The sequence below is a fragment of the Balaenoptera acutorostrata genome, chromosome 19 (genome assembly GCF_949987535.1).
Source record: "Balaenoptera acutorostrata chromosome 19, mBalAcu1.1, whole genome shotgun sequence".
In the NCBI taxonomy this organism is placed as follows: domain Eukaryota; kingdom Metazoa; phylum Chordata; class Mammalia; order Artiodactyla; family Balaenopteridae; genus Balaenoptera; species Balaenoptera acutorostrata.
The window spans coordinates 7639232-7653833 of NC_080082.1; the positions used below are offsets into that span (position 1 = coordinate 7639232).

The window sequence follows — 14602 nt, forward strand, 5'->3', positions numbered from 1 at the left end:
ACACCTTCATATAGGGTGGATGAGGGTGAACCAATTGACTTAGCTTTGACCACATTCTCCACCAGCTTCCTCAGAAGCCAAAGGATCCCCAAGCCGACATCCAGGGTTGTTGGGACAGGACAGAGGAGGCGGCTGGGATGCATCAGTCACACATAGCACAGTGGTTCTCTTCATATTAGCATAGTATCATTTGGATGTTTTGGGAGTGGAGGGTAGGGATGCTTAACTCTACATTCCTACTCTGTAGGGGCACTTGGTACTCCATCACCAGAGACAGAGTCTGTGGTAACATCTTTCTACCCTCTTTTCTTCACTTCCAACTTTGGTCTTTAAATCCATCAGTCTTTAAAATTAGGCTTATCTTTTACAATGTCAATAGCTGGCAACAGATGATTTTGTAATATTTCTTCTGTCTATTCCTGAACGTATCTTGAAGATATTTCACCTGAGTTGTTGAATTCCTTTTTTAAAAAAAAAAAAAAAAACAATATTAAATGCTAAGTTCAATTTGGATTTCAAACCACAGGAAGAAGATGTTAAAGACTTTAAGCAACCATCACAGTAATGGATCTCGGTCCGAAAAACAAGACTGAATTAGAAAATAGTGAAAATACTGAAATTCAAAGCACAGAAGAAACTGAATTAATCTATACTTGTCCAGATGAAAGAAGTGAAAAGAATCATGTTTGTTGTCTTCTCAATATCAGTGACATTACACTTGAACAAGATGAAGAAGCCAAAGAGTTTGTCATTGGAACTGGATGGGAAGAAGCAGTGAGTATTTTCTTGAGTTAGGTCTCTTGCATGTCAGTGTTTTGACACAAGCCTTTTCTTTTACTATTTTCAAATATAGTTACTATTGCCAAAAAAAAAAAATGTGTAAACGATGAAATATAGAAACCTTTTGGAACAGAGGTAGAATGTTAATGATGATAATAGCTGTACCTTTTATTGAGTATTTATGGCCACTCACTATTGGCGAGCACAGTACTGAATGCTTTACATACATCAATTCATTCACCTTCTCAATAGTTCTGTGAGGTAGGTATTACGTGAGGCATAATATTATGTGAGGCAGCCTCACTTCTTGGACAAGGATACCAAAGCACCCAAAAGGTGAAATGTGTCAAAGATCACCCAGGCAGTGGTCAAGGCAGGGCTTGAACCCAGCTCTTCTGGACTCCAGAACCCAAGCTACTTAACTTAACCCAAGCTACTTAATTCCCCAAGAGAACTGAGATTTTTATCCTGGTGGTTCTACTCAGAACCCTGTGGGTTGATTCTTAAACTATTCTTAGAATCAGTAATAGAAATACAGTTCTAAATTTAGAACTGTAAGGGAATTTGGTCTAATCCAATGATTCTCACTTGGTAGTGACACACCTGCTGGGGAGGGAGAGGGGATGCTACTGGATGTAGTGGGTAGAGGCCAGGGGTGCTGCTCCAATGCCCAGGGTGGCTCCCACCGCAAGAAATGGTCCAGCCTTGGGACTTCCCTTGCGGTCTAGTGGTTAAGACTCTGTCCTTCTATTGCAGGGGGTGCATGTTCGATCCCTGGTAGGGGAACTAAGATCCCACATGCCACGAAGCCAAAAAAAAAAGAAATGATCCAGCCTTGTCTTAGCTTGGGCTGCTGTAATAGAATACCATAGGCTGGGTAGCTTAAGCAACAGACGTTGATTTCTCGGTCTGAGGTCAGGGTGCCAGCACGGCTGGGTTCTTGGTGAGAGCCCTATTTCATTTTATTTTCTTATTTTTTGGCTGTGCCACGCAGCACGCGGGATGCAGGATCTTTAGTTCCCCAACCAGGGACCGAGCCCTTGCCCCCTGCAGTGGAAGTGTGGAGTCTTAACCACTGGACCGCCAGGGAAGTCCCCTCCTTTTCTGATAAGGGCATTAATCCCATCACGAGGGCCCTGCCGTCTTGACCTCATCTAATACCTAGATGACCTAATACCCTAATACCTCCCAAACACCCACCTCCAAATACCATCACACTGGGGATTAGGGTTTCAACATAGAAATTTGCCGGGGGAGGGTACCCAAACATGCAACCCATAAAAAGCTCCCAATGTTGGTAGTGCCAATGTTGAGAAACCTTGATCTAATTGGTTTATTTTATAAATATGGAAACTGAGGCCAAAATAAGGCAGAGTGACTCTACCCAAGTCCACTTGACAGTTGCAAGAATGTGTCTTCAGAGCCTCCTCTGGTGCTCTGTCTACTGTACGCGCCCCCCCCCCCCCCTCACACACCTTGTTAAGCATATATGACCTCCTATACACACACCCCCAGGTCAGGTAAGTCAAGGTGGTAGAGAGTTCTATTTAAGCATGGAAAACTTTCTAAGCTTAGAAGGTTCAGTTTACTATTCCAGGTAATTACTTTGAAATATACATCCAAGGGCTGTTGGAAAAGAATTTTCTTTTAATTGGAAAAATTGCCCCACGCCCCATGCTGAGAGTACGTTTGCTGTTCACACTCTGTCTGGTACGATCCTGCCACACCATTTCCTCCTGCCTGCTGCCTGCTACTCTTTGCTCTCTCTGCCCAGCCCCCGACCCCTGCCCACCCAGCCCTACCCCACCTCTCAGACAGCCTTGCTTCAGGAGGGGTGACTGAGGTCTGTCCCCGCCCCCTGCAAAGGCTGCCTTCCTGCAATGGCTCATGGCCCCCTGACCCTTTCTGTGCTGGTGCCAGGGACCCCTGGGCCGGCATTTAGAGGAGGACAGAGAACACTTTGCTGGTAGCAATTCGTGAGAGTTTCTTATGCTTGCAGAGCCAAGGGACCTCACAGGAGGCAGATGATGGGATGCCTCAGGGCTGCACAATGTTGACCCAGGCTGACCCAGTGCAGGAGCCTTTCCTATCACTACCCTGCTGTTTCTCCCCGTGGCAGCCTGGGGACGCCCACACCACTTGGCGGCTCTGTGGACAGTCAGGAGGGAGGCACAGTCACCTTGCACTGCAGCTGGGCTCGAAGTCCTGGCAGACATCCAGACCTTTTTGGAAATACCCAGCTTACCTGTGACACCTCACCTGTAAGGACCAAAAAGGCAAGGTGTCATTGCCCCCTGCCCTGGGACTTGGATCCCCTGCCAGGCCATCTGAACATCCCGGAGATGTAGATCCTCTGTATCAGCCTCGGTCCAAGGCTCATGTGGGGTGCCTTTTTTTTGGCTGCACCTTGCAGCTTGCTGGATCTTGGTTTCTGGACCAGGGATTGAACCCTGGGCCTCTGCAGTGAAAGTGCCGAGTCCTAACCACTGAACTGCCAGGGAACACCCATGTGGGGTGCTTTTTATTTTATTTATTTATTTTTTTAAAAAGATGTATTTATTTTATTTTTTAATTAATTGATTTATTTTTGGCTGTGTTGGGTGTTCGTTGCTGCACGCGGGCTTTCTCTAGTTGCAGCGAGCGGGGGATACTCTTCACTGCGGGCTTCTCATCATGGTGGCTTCTCTTGTTGCGCAGCATAGGCTCTAGGCACGTGGACTTCAGTGGCTGTGGCACGCAGGCTCAGTAGTTGTGGCACACGGGCTTAGCTGCTTGGCGGCATGTGGGATCTTCCCGGACCAGGGATCGAACCCACGTCCCCTGCATTGGTAGGAGGATTCTTAACCAGTGCACCACCTGGGAAGTCCCTGGGGTGCTTTTTAAAAATCTACCTTCCCAGGAATTCCCTGACCCTTCCGAAGCCCCTCCTCTGAGTACTGGCTTAGTAGGTTGGGATGGGCCTTGGGAATCTGGATTTTGAAAAGCAGCTCAGGTGACTCTTAGGGTCAGGCAACTGGGGAGCCTTCGCTGACTCAGTTGGGCCTGTTTAATAGATTCAGAAAGACAAAAGCTCAGGGGTTGCTCCACATTTTAGGCTCCCCTCACTCAACATCCCGTTAAGCCAAAGTTGGCCTCTTCCACACACACAGCCTGGAGACAAATCCCCTTGCCTGGCTGGAGGTGGGGACCAAGCGACTTGCCTCACTCCACCAAAGCCACCATCTGGAGAGAGGCTGTCAGCCTGAGGACCTGTTAGCAAATGGGCTGGGACCCTTGCTTTTCTGTAAAAGCTGGAAAACCACCTGGGGAGCCAGGGCCGAGAGCAGTGAGGTATGAGGCAATGCAGCATGGTCCTCTTGAAGATGCAGTGCCAACCCTGCAGCTCATGAAGTGACGGGGTTCCCGGAACAGAGGCAGAGGGAGGGGGAAGCTGGGGAAGATGTGCTCAAGCTGACTCAGCGTGCAGTGCTGGGCAGCGGCCTTGTAGCCGTCCAAGAACTGGGACTTCACTATGCTAAAGAAAATGGGTTTTTTTGATGAGAACATATTCAAGGCTTCAGCAGCACGGCTTTGGGAAGAGCTAGGCCTGTGGAATAAGAAAGTATTGGACTCCTATAGCACTTACTAGACTTTTTAAAAAAGTGATGCTGCAGGCTTCCCTGGTGGCCCAGTGGTTAAGAATCCGCCTGCCAATGCAGGGGACACGGGTTCGAGCCCTGATCCAGGAAGATCCCACCTGCCACGGAGCAACTAAGCCTGTGCGCCACAACTACTGAGCCTGCGCTCTAGACCCCATGAGCCACAACTATTGAGTCCTCGTGCCACAACTACTGAAGCCCGCGTGCCTAGAGCCTGTGCTCCGCAACAAGAGAATCCATCACAATGAGAAACCCACCCACCGCAATGAACAGTAGCCCCCGCTCGCTGCAACTAAAGAAAACCCGCGCAGCAAAGAAGACCCAACGCAGCCATAAATGAATAAATAAATAAATAAAAATAAAGTTCCCTTTAAAAAATTAAAAAAATAAAATAAAAAGGGGTGCTTCTTGACACATGAATTTCCAACAGGAATTTGGGGAGCTGAACACGTGAGGTGAGAGGGTGTGGAGGGTGAAGAGGGGATGATGGGAAAGGGATGTTCTTCTGCAGGGGGAGCAGAGGCTGGCCCCATCTTCAGGCCCGGGAGACAAGGCTTCTCCTCACAGCCTCTCCTCGTCCTCTGCCTGGGGATGCACAGACCTTCTGAATGTGCCAGGACTTGTTGGCTGTAAGGATATTTTGAGCCTCAGTTTCCTCCTCTGTAACCTGGATATCAGAAGACCTAAATTGTAGCACTCCTGTGGAGGATTAAATGAACGAATGCCAAGAGATCCTCAGCTCAGTGCCTGGAACATAGTAAAATTGTGGGAGCTATTTTTGCTTTTTTTTTAAACATATAAGGTTGCCGGATTCAGCAAATGAAAACACAAGACGCCCAGCTGAACTTGACTTTCGGTAAACCTAATTTGTTTAAGTATATCCCGAATGCGGTCTTGTATTTTTATCTAACAGCTCTGTTTACCTGTGACCTCTGTGGCAGGGTCAGCCGGGGGACTCCGGGTGTGGCCGCAGGCATGGGGGTGCCTGGGCCATGCTGACCCAGCGTCTGCCTCTGCTGCTCTGCCTTTCCTTCAGCCCCTCCGAGCAGCAGTCTCCCGGGTGTGGTAAACAGAGCCTGCAGTACAAGAAAGCCTGGCAGGGGGGACAAGAACAAACAGTTTTGATTTCATTTGAATAATTCTGAATTTACTTTAATGCACACCTAAAAAAATGTAGAGTCAGCACATCAATGTGGCCATTTATAGGTACTATCGCTTAGTATTTTCGTCTTTAAAAATACTCTTACAGATACTATTGCTTAGTATGAGGCTAAACTAGGCATGAAAAGTTAAAACTAAAACATTTAAGTCAATTTTTAGAGAAATATTGATTCAAATAGGACAGCCAAAATGGGAATGGGGCCAAAGTAGGGGCAACTGGAGTCTAGGCAGCTCAGCTGAGAGTAACACGCTGTTTTATTTGCAGGTCCGAGGCTGGGGAAGGATTTCTCCAACTGCCTGCATCTGGCCCAGGAAGAAGCTTAAAAAGGCGAAGATGGGAGAAAGTGCCAGCAGCTGCTTACTCTGTGTCAGCCTCTCCCGAGGGAGCCTGGAGGCCAGGCTTCAGTCGGAGGCGGGGAAGTTGGAGTCGGGGGCTTCAGCTCCGGCTGAGGCAGGGCCGGAGAAGGATGGAGGCAGCCTCTCCCTGACTCTGGCCACCCCCCCAGGCCCCACCACTGCCTACCAGGAAGTTAACAAGATCTGCTTTCCCACCTACAGTCAGGGAGAGAAAAAAAGTCTGCAAATAAACGAGTTTATTTGGTGCCTGGAAGACTGGGCCACTCCCGAGACTGTGAGGGGCAAGGACCCCGGAAGCCCCAGCGGAGGCACTGACGGAAGTGCCTCCGTAGCAGACTCCTTGACTTCCAAGGCCCTTTTAGTTCTACCTGCCCTGAAGGCTTCACCCGCAAATGGCTTGGATGTGCCGGGTAAGAAGAGTCAGAACTTTTTCTTGCAGCTGGAAGAGAAGGGGCCGAGCGCGGCGAAGGATGGGCGTGTGGCTTGTGCATGTGGAGTGAAAACAGTTGACGGGACAGGTGAAAAGAGACCCAGTGAGCTGGCCAAGCACCACAGGGTGAAGGAAACACAGCCTTTCCCCACCCCGGTGGCCCGGACATCCCTGCTGGCCGGTCCCGAGCCCTGCTGCCTGCCCTGGTCCCTCCTGCCTGAAAAACACCTGGTGTGCCCTCCCCAGCACAGCAGTGTTCGCTATCTCGCCACCTTGCAGCTTGTGCAGAAACAAGGAGCGCAGAACTACAAAGCCAAATTCAAAGCCAGGGAGCCGAGACCTCCCGTGAAAACCCCACAGCGCGTTCTCACAGCGGCCAAGCCGGCAAACAGGCCCCAAACGCTGGAGACAAAAGTGTTGTCAAGACCTCTCTTGCCATCCCTCACGGTGAGCAGAGTTGTTATGGCCGTTCCTACTCACAGACTCCTCTGAGTTGCCACAGTATAATTCCCTGGGAGTAAGCACCGTCTGAAAGTTGTTCATCTTCTCTTCCCTCTCTCCCTCCTGCCCCAACCCCAGTCTCTTCCTCCTCCTCCTCCTCCTCCTCCTCCTCCTCCTCCTCGTCTTCTCGTCCACTCTTCTCTCCCCCTCTCCCCTGGTGCTTTTTTGTAATATAATCAGGGGAAATTGAACCTCATTGCATGGGTTTTGATGTGCTCTCAAAGCCCCGATATTTATGTGTTACCTGCTACTATTGCTTAGCCATTTACAAAACGCAAACTGGTAATGCCAGTCTCAGCCTCTGCCTGACTTATCTCTGCACTGGAAGACAAGTGGATGGTGGGGAATCTGAAGGGCCTCCCTCAGGGATGCCCCCATGCCAGCCCTGAGCCAACCCGCAGGGGCTCCTTCTGCCCCCTCAACCCCAGTGCCTTAAGCCAAGGGTACTGGGCGTGTGTAGACCATATCGTTTCTTGATCTTTTGAACCTGGCAGATGTCTGTCTGTTGCCCCATTTTCTCTTGCAACAAAAATCTGCTTCAATAGAAACAATGTTATAAGAGAAAATTCCAGCCTGTGTCCAAGTGAATATCCTCTGTCCAAGGTGGCGTATCCTTATATTATATCCATGGATGTACGGTACCCCTTGTTTCCTATATGTCCCAGATTTCTTATATTATAGCCTCATGCTAGTCTCTTGTGTCTGGGAAGTTTTTCTTACCATTCTACAAAATTCATCTTGGGAGGCAGGTTAAGAATAATTATTATTTTTTTAAATGTCACTGTGATTATTGTCAGCATACATGCTTCCTCCAGTCTTACCTTATAACTACTATTTGGGAACTCGACAACCCCAAACAGACAAGTATGGAATGGGGCTGTGACTTTCTTCCTTCTTCCATCTTTCCTCTCCCCTCATTTTACCCGAGTGCGTATTTCCTGAAGTTGTATATAAATTAAACTTTTGTAAATGAGTTATATTTTAAATGTGAAGTGACAATGCTATGTAGAGAAATGCTCTGAAGAACCATTTTGTAATATGCATAACCATTTAGCCGCTCTGTAATTACATAGTTGGCATGTGCTTAAGGTAGGTTGTACTTGAACTCTAGGCTTTCCATCTCCTAAATGATGGGCAGACAGAATATATGACTCTATTTGTAAACATCTGCTTTCCATAACTGGTCTTTGTGATGTCTTGTCTGTTTAAGTTTAGGTTTTTTGGTTTTGTTTTGTTGGTTTGTCTTTACAAAACACCAGAAATGCAGGAGTGACTATAGTACAACTGTCACTGAAAGGCGTATTTTGCCTTTTGAGGTCATACACTTTACAGTCTAGAAGCAGTTTTCAGGTTCTACTCATTCTTTCTTCTCTGAATGAAGAAACCATCTGGATTCATCCCCAAGAAGAGGCCCTGATTTCCCACTGTGTCTGGACAGTGGAGGTCTTGGACCCAGTACTGTTTGAGGACCCTCCAGCTCTGGCAGCCTGCCCACCTAAGTCAGTGGTTTTTCAAGCCCCTCTTTATAAGCTGCAGAATAATGAATAAGATCACTATGTAAAGCAGTCAAAAGTGTTTGATTGGGAGGGAAAAAGTATCCACCAGTATGAGGGACAAAGCCCACCTGCTCAGCCCAGATGTACTTCCCTGTTGAGATCTTGAGGCAATTTGAACTGATCCAAGTTACAACATAATGTTTTTTTCTTAAGAAAAACTCATTTGTTGAGATAAGGGTTATAAATTCTATAGCTTTGGGGGTAAACATATAATAATTTAGAATTGAGGAGAGCCAGTTTGAACAAAGGAAGGGCCAAATTTAAAGGTTTGTAGTATCTTTTTTGAGCAAATAATTTGGTCAACGAAATGTTGACTAGAAGATCCCTCTGTGAATAGATAAGAATGCTTTGCATTTGGCATCTTTTTCTTTAGGTAATTATTCAAGTACCTGTTAAAGGCCCTCTGGGATCTTATCTGTGTTAGCTGTGGTTTAAATTGTTTCTCTGCGGATAGTCACTCTAGGCCTTGTCCCAATTTCTATTCAGATTAAATCAGGACATCCCAAACTGGTCTTTGATGTTCAAGTTTAGATAAAGGCTAAATGTTGACTAGAATGCAGTCCCCCTTAGAGTTCTAGGTCACTAACAAAAATCCTGCCATTTTAAGGAGTTAAGCATGTTATAATTCAGTGCCAATGGCCCTCTACCTACCTCCAGGTGATGATCTCAGTTAGGTTTTGGTTCCTCTAGTCCTCCCCAAACCAAGCATGGAGGGCTCTGTGTTTCACCCCTCATTCTGTTATGTTTGGCTGTCTCATTAGTAAAGCTTTCCAAACCCCTATTCTTTTTTGAAATTAAAAAAATCACCGAGTGGAACTGTGGCAGCACCCGACAGAGGGCTCCTGCAGGGCATGAGGTCAACTACTGGGTGAGGCCAGGCTGAGGTCTGGGGATGCTCCTGGGCAAGGGCAGGGCCGTAGGGGCTGGAAACCTCAGAAAGATAGAGAATAGATCTGACGGAGAGACGAGGAACAAGGCCAAGGGGAAGCCTAAGTCAGAATAAGACCCGGCAACATTTGGACAAGTATGTAGGGCTTTGGCTACTCAGGGAGACTTTCCCTAATTTTTATGGTCTTTTTATTCTGGACTTTGCCCCCTATTGTGAAATTTACCTGTACTTCCAGGACCATGCTATAAAATGACTTGAACCCAGAATCAAATTTGCTTTCAACCCCTATTGTGAAATTTACCTGTACTTCCAGGACCATGCTATAAAATGACTTGAACCCAGAATCAAATTTGCTTTCGACCCCTATTGTGAAATTTACCTGTACTTCCAGGACCATGCTATAAAATGACTTGAACCCAGAATCAAATTTGCTTTCGACCTCTCCCGAAGTGCTGGAGCCCCGGCCCATCTCCCTGAGGGCTCCCCCAGCTGGCCAAGCAGGCGAGCTGCACAGATGGAGTCCTCGCATCTGGGACTTTTTGGGTGTCTGGGCTTGGGTCCAGTGCAGCCTTAGTGCTGCAGTTTAGGGGCTACGGAAAAGTCAGCTGGGGAAGAAACGGGCTCCTGTGGCTGTGATTGAGGGCAGACGAGGGTGGTCCCTGGTACCACGGGCAACACTCTCCCACTGTCTGCCAGGCTAACTGGGGCACTGGAGCCAGGAGAGATTCAGTGCTGTGCCCTTGATGCCCAGGCTAAACTCTGACCCAAGCTCCACTAGCCGGTCACACGATACAATAATTCCACTTGAATTGGCAAGGCACTGTTCTAAGAGTTCAAAGCCTCTTCTGGGTATTATCTCTTTTTATCCTGAGCAAATTCATGAGGGTCAGGGATCATTTTCTCCTGTGACCCAAGGAGAATCCAATCAACAGAGAGCTTGTGTTTAGTCAGGCCTGGTGTGCACCTCAGGCATCTGAAGGTGCCAACTTATCTCCAAGGTGAGGGAACAGCTGGGGCACTGGGTGGAAAGTATCACATAAGTCAGGAAGGAAGGCTTCAGAATGTCATTCCTTCCTGTAAGATGGGAACAATTTGACATAGGATGTGGTGAAGATGAGGAGGTAATGTATGTAAAACAAATCAAATAGAGGTTTGATCTGTGGTTTTCCTGAACGTGGTGATCAGATCAAATACAGATAGCTGGATCATTTCCCTTTAATGAATGCCTGGCTGTTCAAAATCATCTAGAAATCCTGTGGGCACGGCCAGTTGTCATTTGGAGTCTGATGGGTCTTCACTCTTTAAAAGTCCTTAGAACTCAGTTTCCTAACTTGTCGACTCAGGGTCCTTGCTTGGGACTCCTGTTAATCCATGGGCCATCTTCATTCCCTGGCCCTTTTCCTCATCCTGTTTTGCTTGAATTTCCACTGCACCAGTCTAAACACCATTGCTCTGCAGATTTATACCATGCCTCTCATACTGATTTTGTGTCACTTTGAGGTGTTACAGCAAAAAAATTTACTTTTCAAGTTTAATCTCCCAGAACAAAGCTATTGTATATCTTCCTGAATACAGTCTTAGGATAACTCCAGTGCAATAAGTAAAACTAGCACCATCATCCTTTTTCCTAGGAGCTGAGAACTAGACTTTTTATTTTTAATAGCCCAGCTTTGCCCCTGGACATTGTTGACTCTGCTCTATAAAATGAGGGGATTAATACCTAGGGTCCTTCCTAATTCTGTCATTTTAGTGCAGTTAACTTGCCTGTAAACATTACCAGACACTCAAAATGTGAACAGTTCTTTTTGTCACAGATTTGCGATCAGATTTCCTCTGGATGCTGGCTTTTGTAGTGTGAAATTTAAAAAAAATCTAAATGAATTTCAATTTGTACATTTCAAAAGTTGTTTATAGTAAAAATCCTAAAGAGATTAAGAAAAAAAATTTTTTTTACGTAAGACTATGAGAATTCAATTTTACTAACACATTCTTTATAAACAACGCACGTACTTTTTTTTTTTAAGACAATTTTTTAGAGCAGTTTGAAGTTCATAGCAAAATTGAGAGGAAGGTACAGAGATTACCCATATGCCCCCTGTCCCCCCCGACAGATGCACAGCCTCCCCCAGGATCAGCATCCCCAGGGTGTGGACATTTGTTACAAATGATGAACCTACGCCAACATGTCATGATCACTTAGAGCCCACAGTTTACATCAGCGTCATTCTGGGTATTGTACGTTCGGAACACACATACTTTTTTTTTTTGGAAGTTTTGAATTTTATTTTATTTTTTATACAGCAGGTTCTTATTAGTTATCTATTTTATACATATTAGTGTATACATGTCAATCCCAATCTCCCAATTCATCCCACCACCACCACCCGCCCCCCACCACTTTCCCCCCTTGGTGTCCATACGTTTGTTCTCTACATCTGTCTCTATTTCTGCCCTGCAAACCGGTTCATCTGTATCATTTTTCTAGGTTCCACATATATGCATTAATATATGATATTTGTTTTTCTCTTTCTGACTTACTTCACTCTGTATGACTGTCTCTAGATCCATCCATGTCTCTACAAACGACCCAGTTTCGTTCCTTTTTATGGTTGAGTAATAGTCCATTGTATATATGTACCATATCTTCTTTATCCATTCATCTGTCGATGGGCATTTAGGTTGCTTCCATGACCTGGCTATTGTAAATAGTGCTGCAGTGAACATTGGGGTGCATGTGTCTTTTTGAATTATGGTTTTCTCTGGGTATATGCCCAGTAGTGGGATTGCTGGGTCATATGGTAATTCTATTTTTAGTTTTTTAAGGAACCTCCATACTGTTCTCCATAGTGGCTGTATCAATTTACATTCCCACCAACAGTGCAAGAGGGTTCCCTTTTCTCCACACCCTCTCCAGCATTTATTGTTTGCAGATTTTCTAATGATGCCCATTCTAACTGATGTGAGATGATACCTCACTGTAGTTTTGATTTGCATTTTTCTAATAATTAGTGATGTTGAGCAGCTTTTCATGTGCTTCTTGACCATCTGTATGTCCTCTTTGGAGACATGTCTATTTAGGTCTTCTGCCCATTTTTGGATTGGGTTGTTTGTTTTTTTAATATTGAGCTGCATGAGCTGTGTGTATGTATTTTGGAGATTAATCCTTTGTCCGTTGATTCGTTTGCAAATATTTTCTCCCATTCTGAGGGTTGTCTTTTCGTCTTGATTGTAGTTTCCTTTGCTTTGCAAAAGCTTTTAAGTTTCGTTAGGTCCCATTTGTTTATTTTTGTTTTTATTTCCATTACTCTAGGAGGTGGATCAAAAAAGATCTTGCTATGATTTATGTCAGAGTGTTCTTCCTATGTTTTCCTCTAAGAGTTTTGTAGTGTCCGGTCTTACATTTAGGTCTCTAATCCATTTTGAGTTTATTTTTGTGAACACACATACTTCTTTAATGTTCCAATGGCTCAGCTGATATTGCATCCACAGCAATGCTTAAAATTCCACTCCACCAACTGGCCCTATGCCTCGGGCAGGACTTTTCAACCTTCACTGCTGGCATTTAGGAGCTGGATAATTCTTTGTGGTGGGGCTGTTTTGTGCATAGAGGGATATTGAGCAGCATTTCTGGCCTCTACCCACTAGATGCCAATAGTCTCCTGCCAGTTGTGACAGTCAAGAATGCCTTCAGACACTGCCAAGTGCCACTAAGGCAAAACCGGCCCAGGTGAGGACCAGTGCTTTAGGGAATTAGTTATCTAGAATCCTAGAATTAGTTATCTAGAATGCCTCTGTTTGCTGCTTCCCTGACAGCTTTACTTACAGAGCAAGCAGAAGCCCTGGCACAGAGGCAAAGGAAATGTGGGAGATGTCCTGCCTGCTTCATCCTGGAAAGCACAGGTGCTCTCAGTTTTGTCCTGGTCCTTCAGGGCCTTCTGGGGGCACCTGCCCGGTTTCCCTCCTGAAGGAAGCGACTCCGGGCCTGCTTTTCCCTGAGACCGTCTCTCTCAGAGTAACAGTAGGGCTCATTTAGCCAGCGCCAGGAAGAGCTGTTGGCATTCTCTTATCCTTCTTTTAGGAGAATGTGCATTATTGTTTTGGCAAAGTTTTCAAGAAAATTCTAAGATGTTAAGTTGATGTATTTGCATTTAATGGCATCATTCAGAATTCTCTACTTTTTTAACCAGTACTCTCCTCAACTTCACTGCTTGTGCTAAATCACTGTGAATATTGAGAGGCAGCCAACACTATGTATGACCCTCCTCAGTAACCGCTGGAAAATCTATACTTCATGTATATGTGTGTGTGTGTGTATATATATATACACATATATACACACACACACATATATATATATACACACACACACATATGAAAATGGCTTTCTTCTCCCATTTGGCTCAAACTACAAGCCTTTCTTCCCTATGTATCTTTTAAAATGAAACAATTTCTCGCTTATTAAAACTTGAAAACTGCTAACTTGAAAACACAGCATAAAACTAGTCTTATTTCCAGCACCACAGGAGGGTTAGGACTATTCACTAAGTCTGTAAATGTGAAAGAACTCTCAGCAATTTCATTCGCTTTAACCTCTGTATGTGCTCTGAAGAAAAGTAGAAATCTAACTAATTTGAGATAAAAACCACTGGTCCTGATACTGTTCATGACTCTGCAAAGGCTTAGTTTCGTGGCTGTTCACCCAAATCCTCATGACTGACTTTTCTAATGTAATTCCAGGAAAATGGGATGTCAGGGAGATACCATTATGGCAGCTAATGAGAGAACTTGAAATCTGAAGGCTTACTCCTTAGACAGACATCTCATTAGAGAAATGGGATTTAAATGGTTTTAAAATACACCACATCTTACCAAAAGAAAAAGAAAAAAAAACTGATACCAGCTTACAATTCATTAATAAGTACTAGACTCTCAAATATAGCTAAACAAAAACTATTACCACAAACTGAACTAAGACAATATAAACAGCTCCTAAAGCATAGTTTGCCAAAGTTTGAATGGTTTCTCAAAAAGCATACTATAGAAATCTTAATTTTTGAAGGCTCACTTTTTAAATAGGGAAAAGTCTTTGAAGAGCATTTTAAGGTTAGATATCCTTTTGTGATGTTAATTCAGATGCATTGACTCCTGCCAAATTTTTATTGCAGCACGAGCTCTATGTTTTCTGAAGTCACTAAATTTCTCATTACAGCACAGGAAAAGGAAGATAAAGTAGGAGAGGGATCAGTTTCAAATTCAGTCCTAAGCAGCAACAATGTTTGAGATGCAATCA

At 45.1% G+C, this 14602-nt stretch overlaps 1 protein-coding gene across 2 annotated transcripts; it reads left to right on the top strand.

Annotated features, from left to right (window-relative positions):
* Positions 1-544: 544 nt before the first annotated feature.
* C19H16orf46 (chromosome 19 C16orf46 homolog) lies at positions 545-14545 on the top strand. Of its 2 annotated transcripts, XM_007182595.3 has the most exons (3): positions 545-774; positions 5845-6813; positions 14522-14545. In XM_007182595.3, the coding sequence occupies exons 1-3, from the start codon at positions 565-567 to the stop codon at positions 14543-14545; spliced, it is 1203 nt and encodes a 400-aa protein (XP_007182657.2). In that variant the 5' UTR covers positions 545-564. The 2 variants fall into 2 exon arrangements, with proteins under 2 accessions (XP_007182657.2, XP_007182656.2); XM_007182594.2 differs by lacking the exon at positions 14522-14545 and having other exon boundaries at positions 5845-6870.
* The last annotated feature ends 57 nt before the right edge of the window (positions 14546-14602 follow it).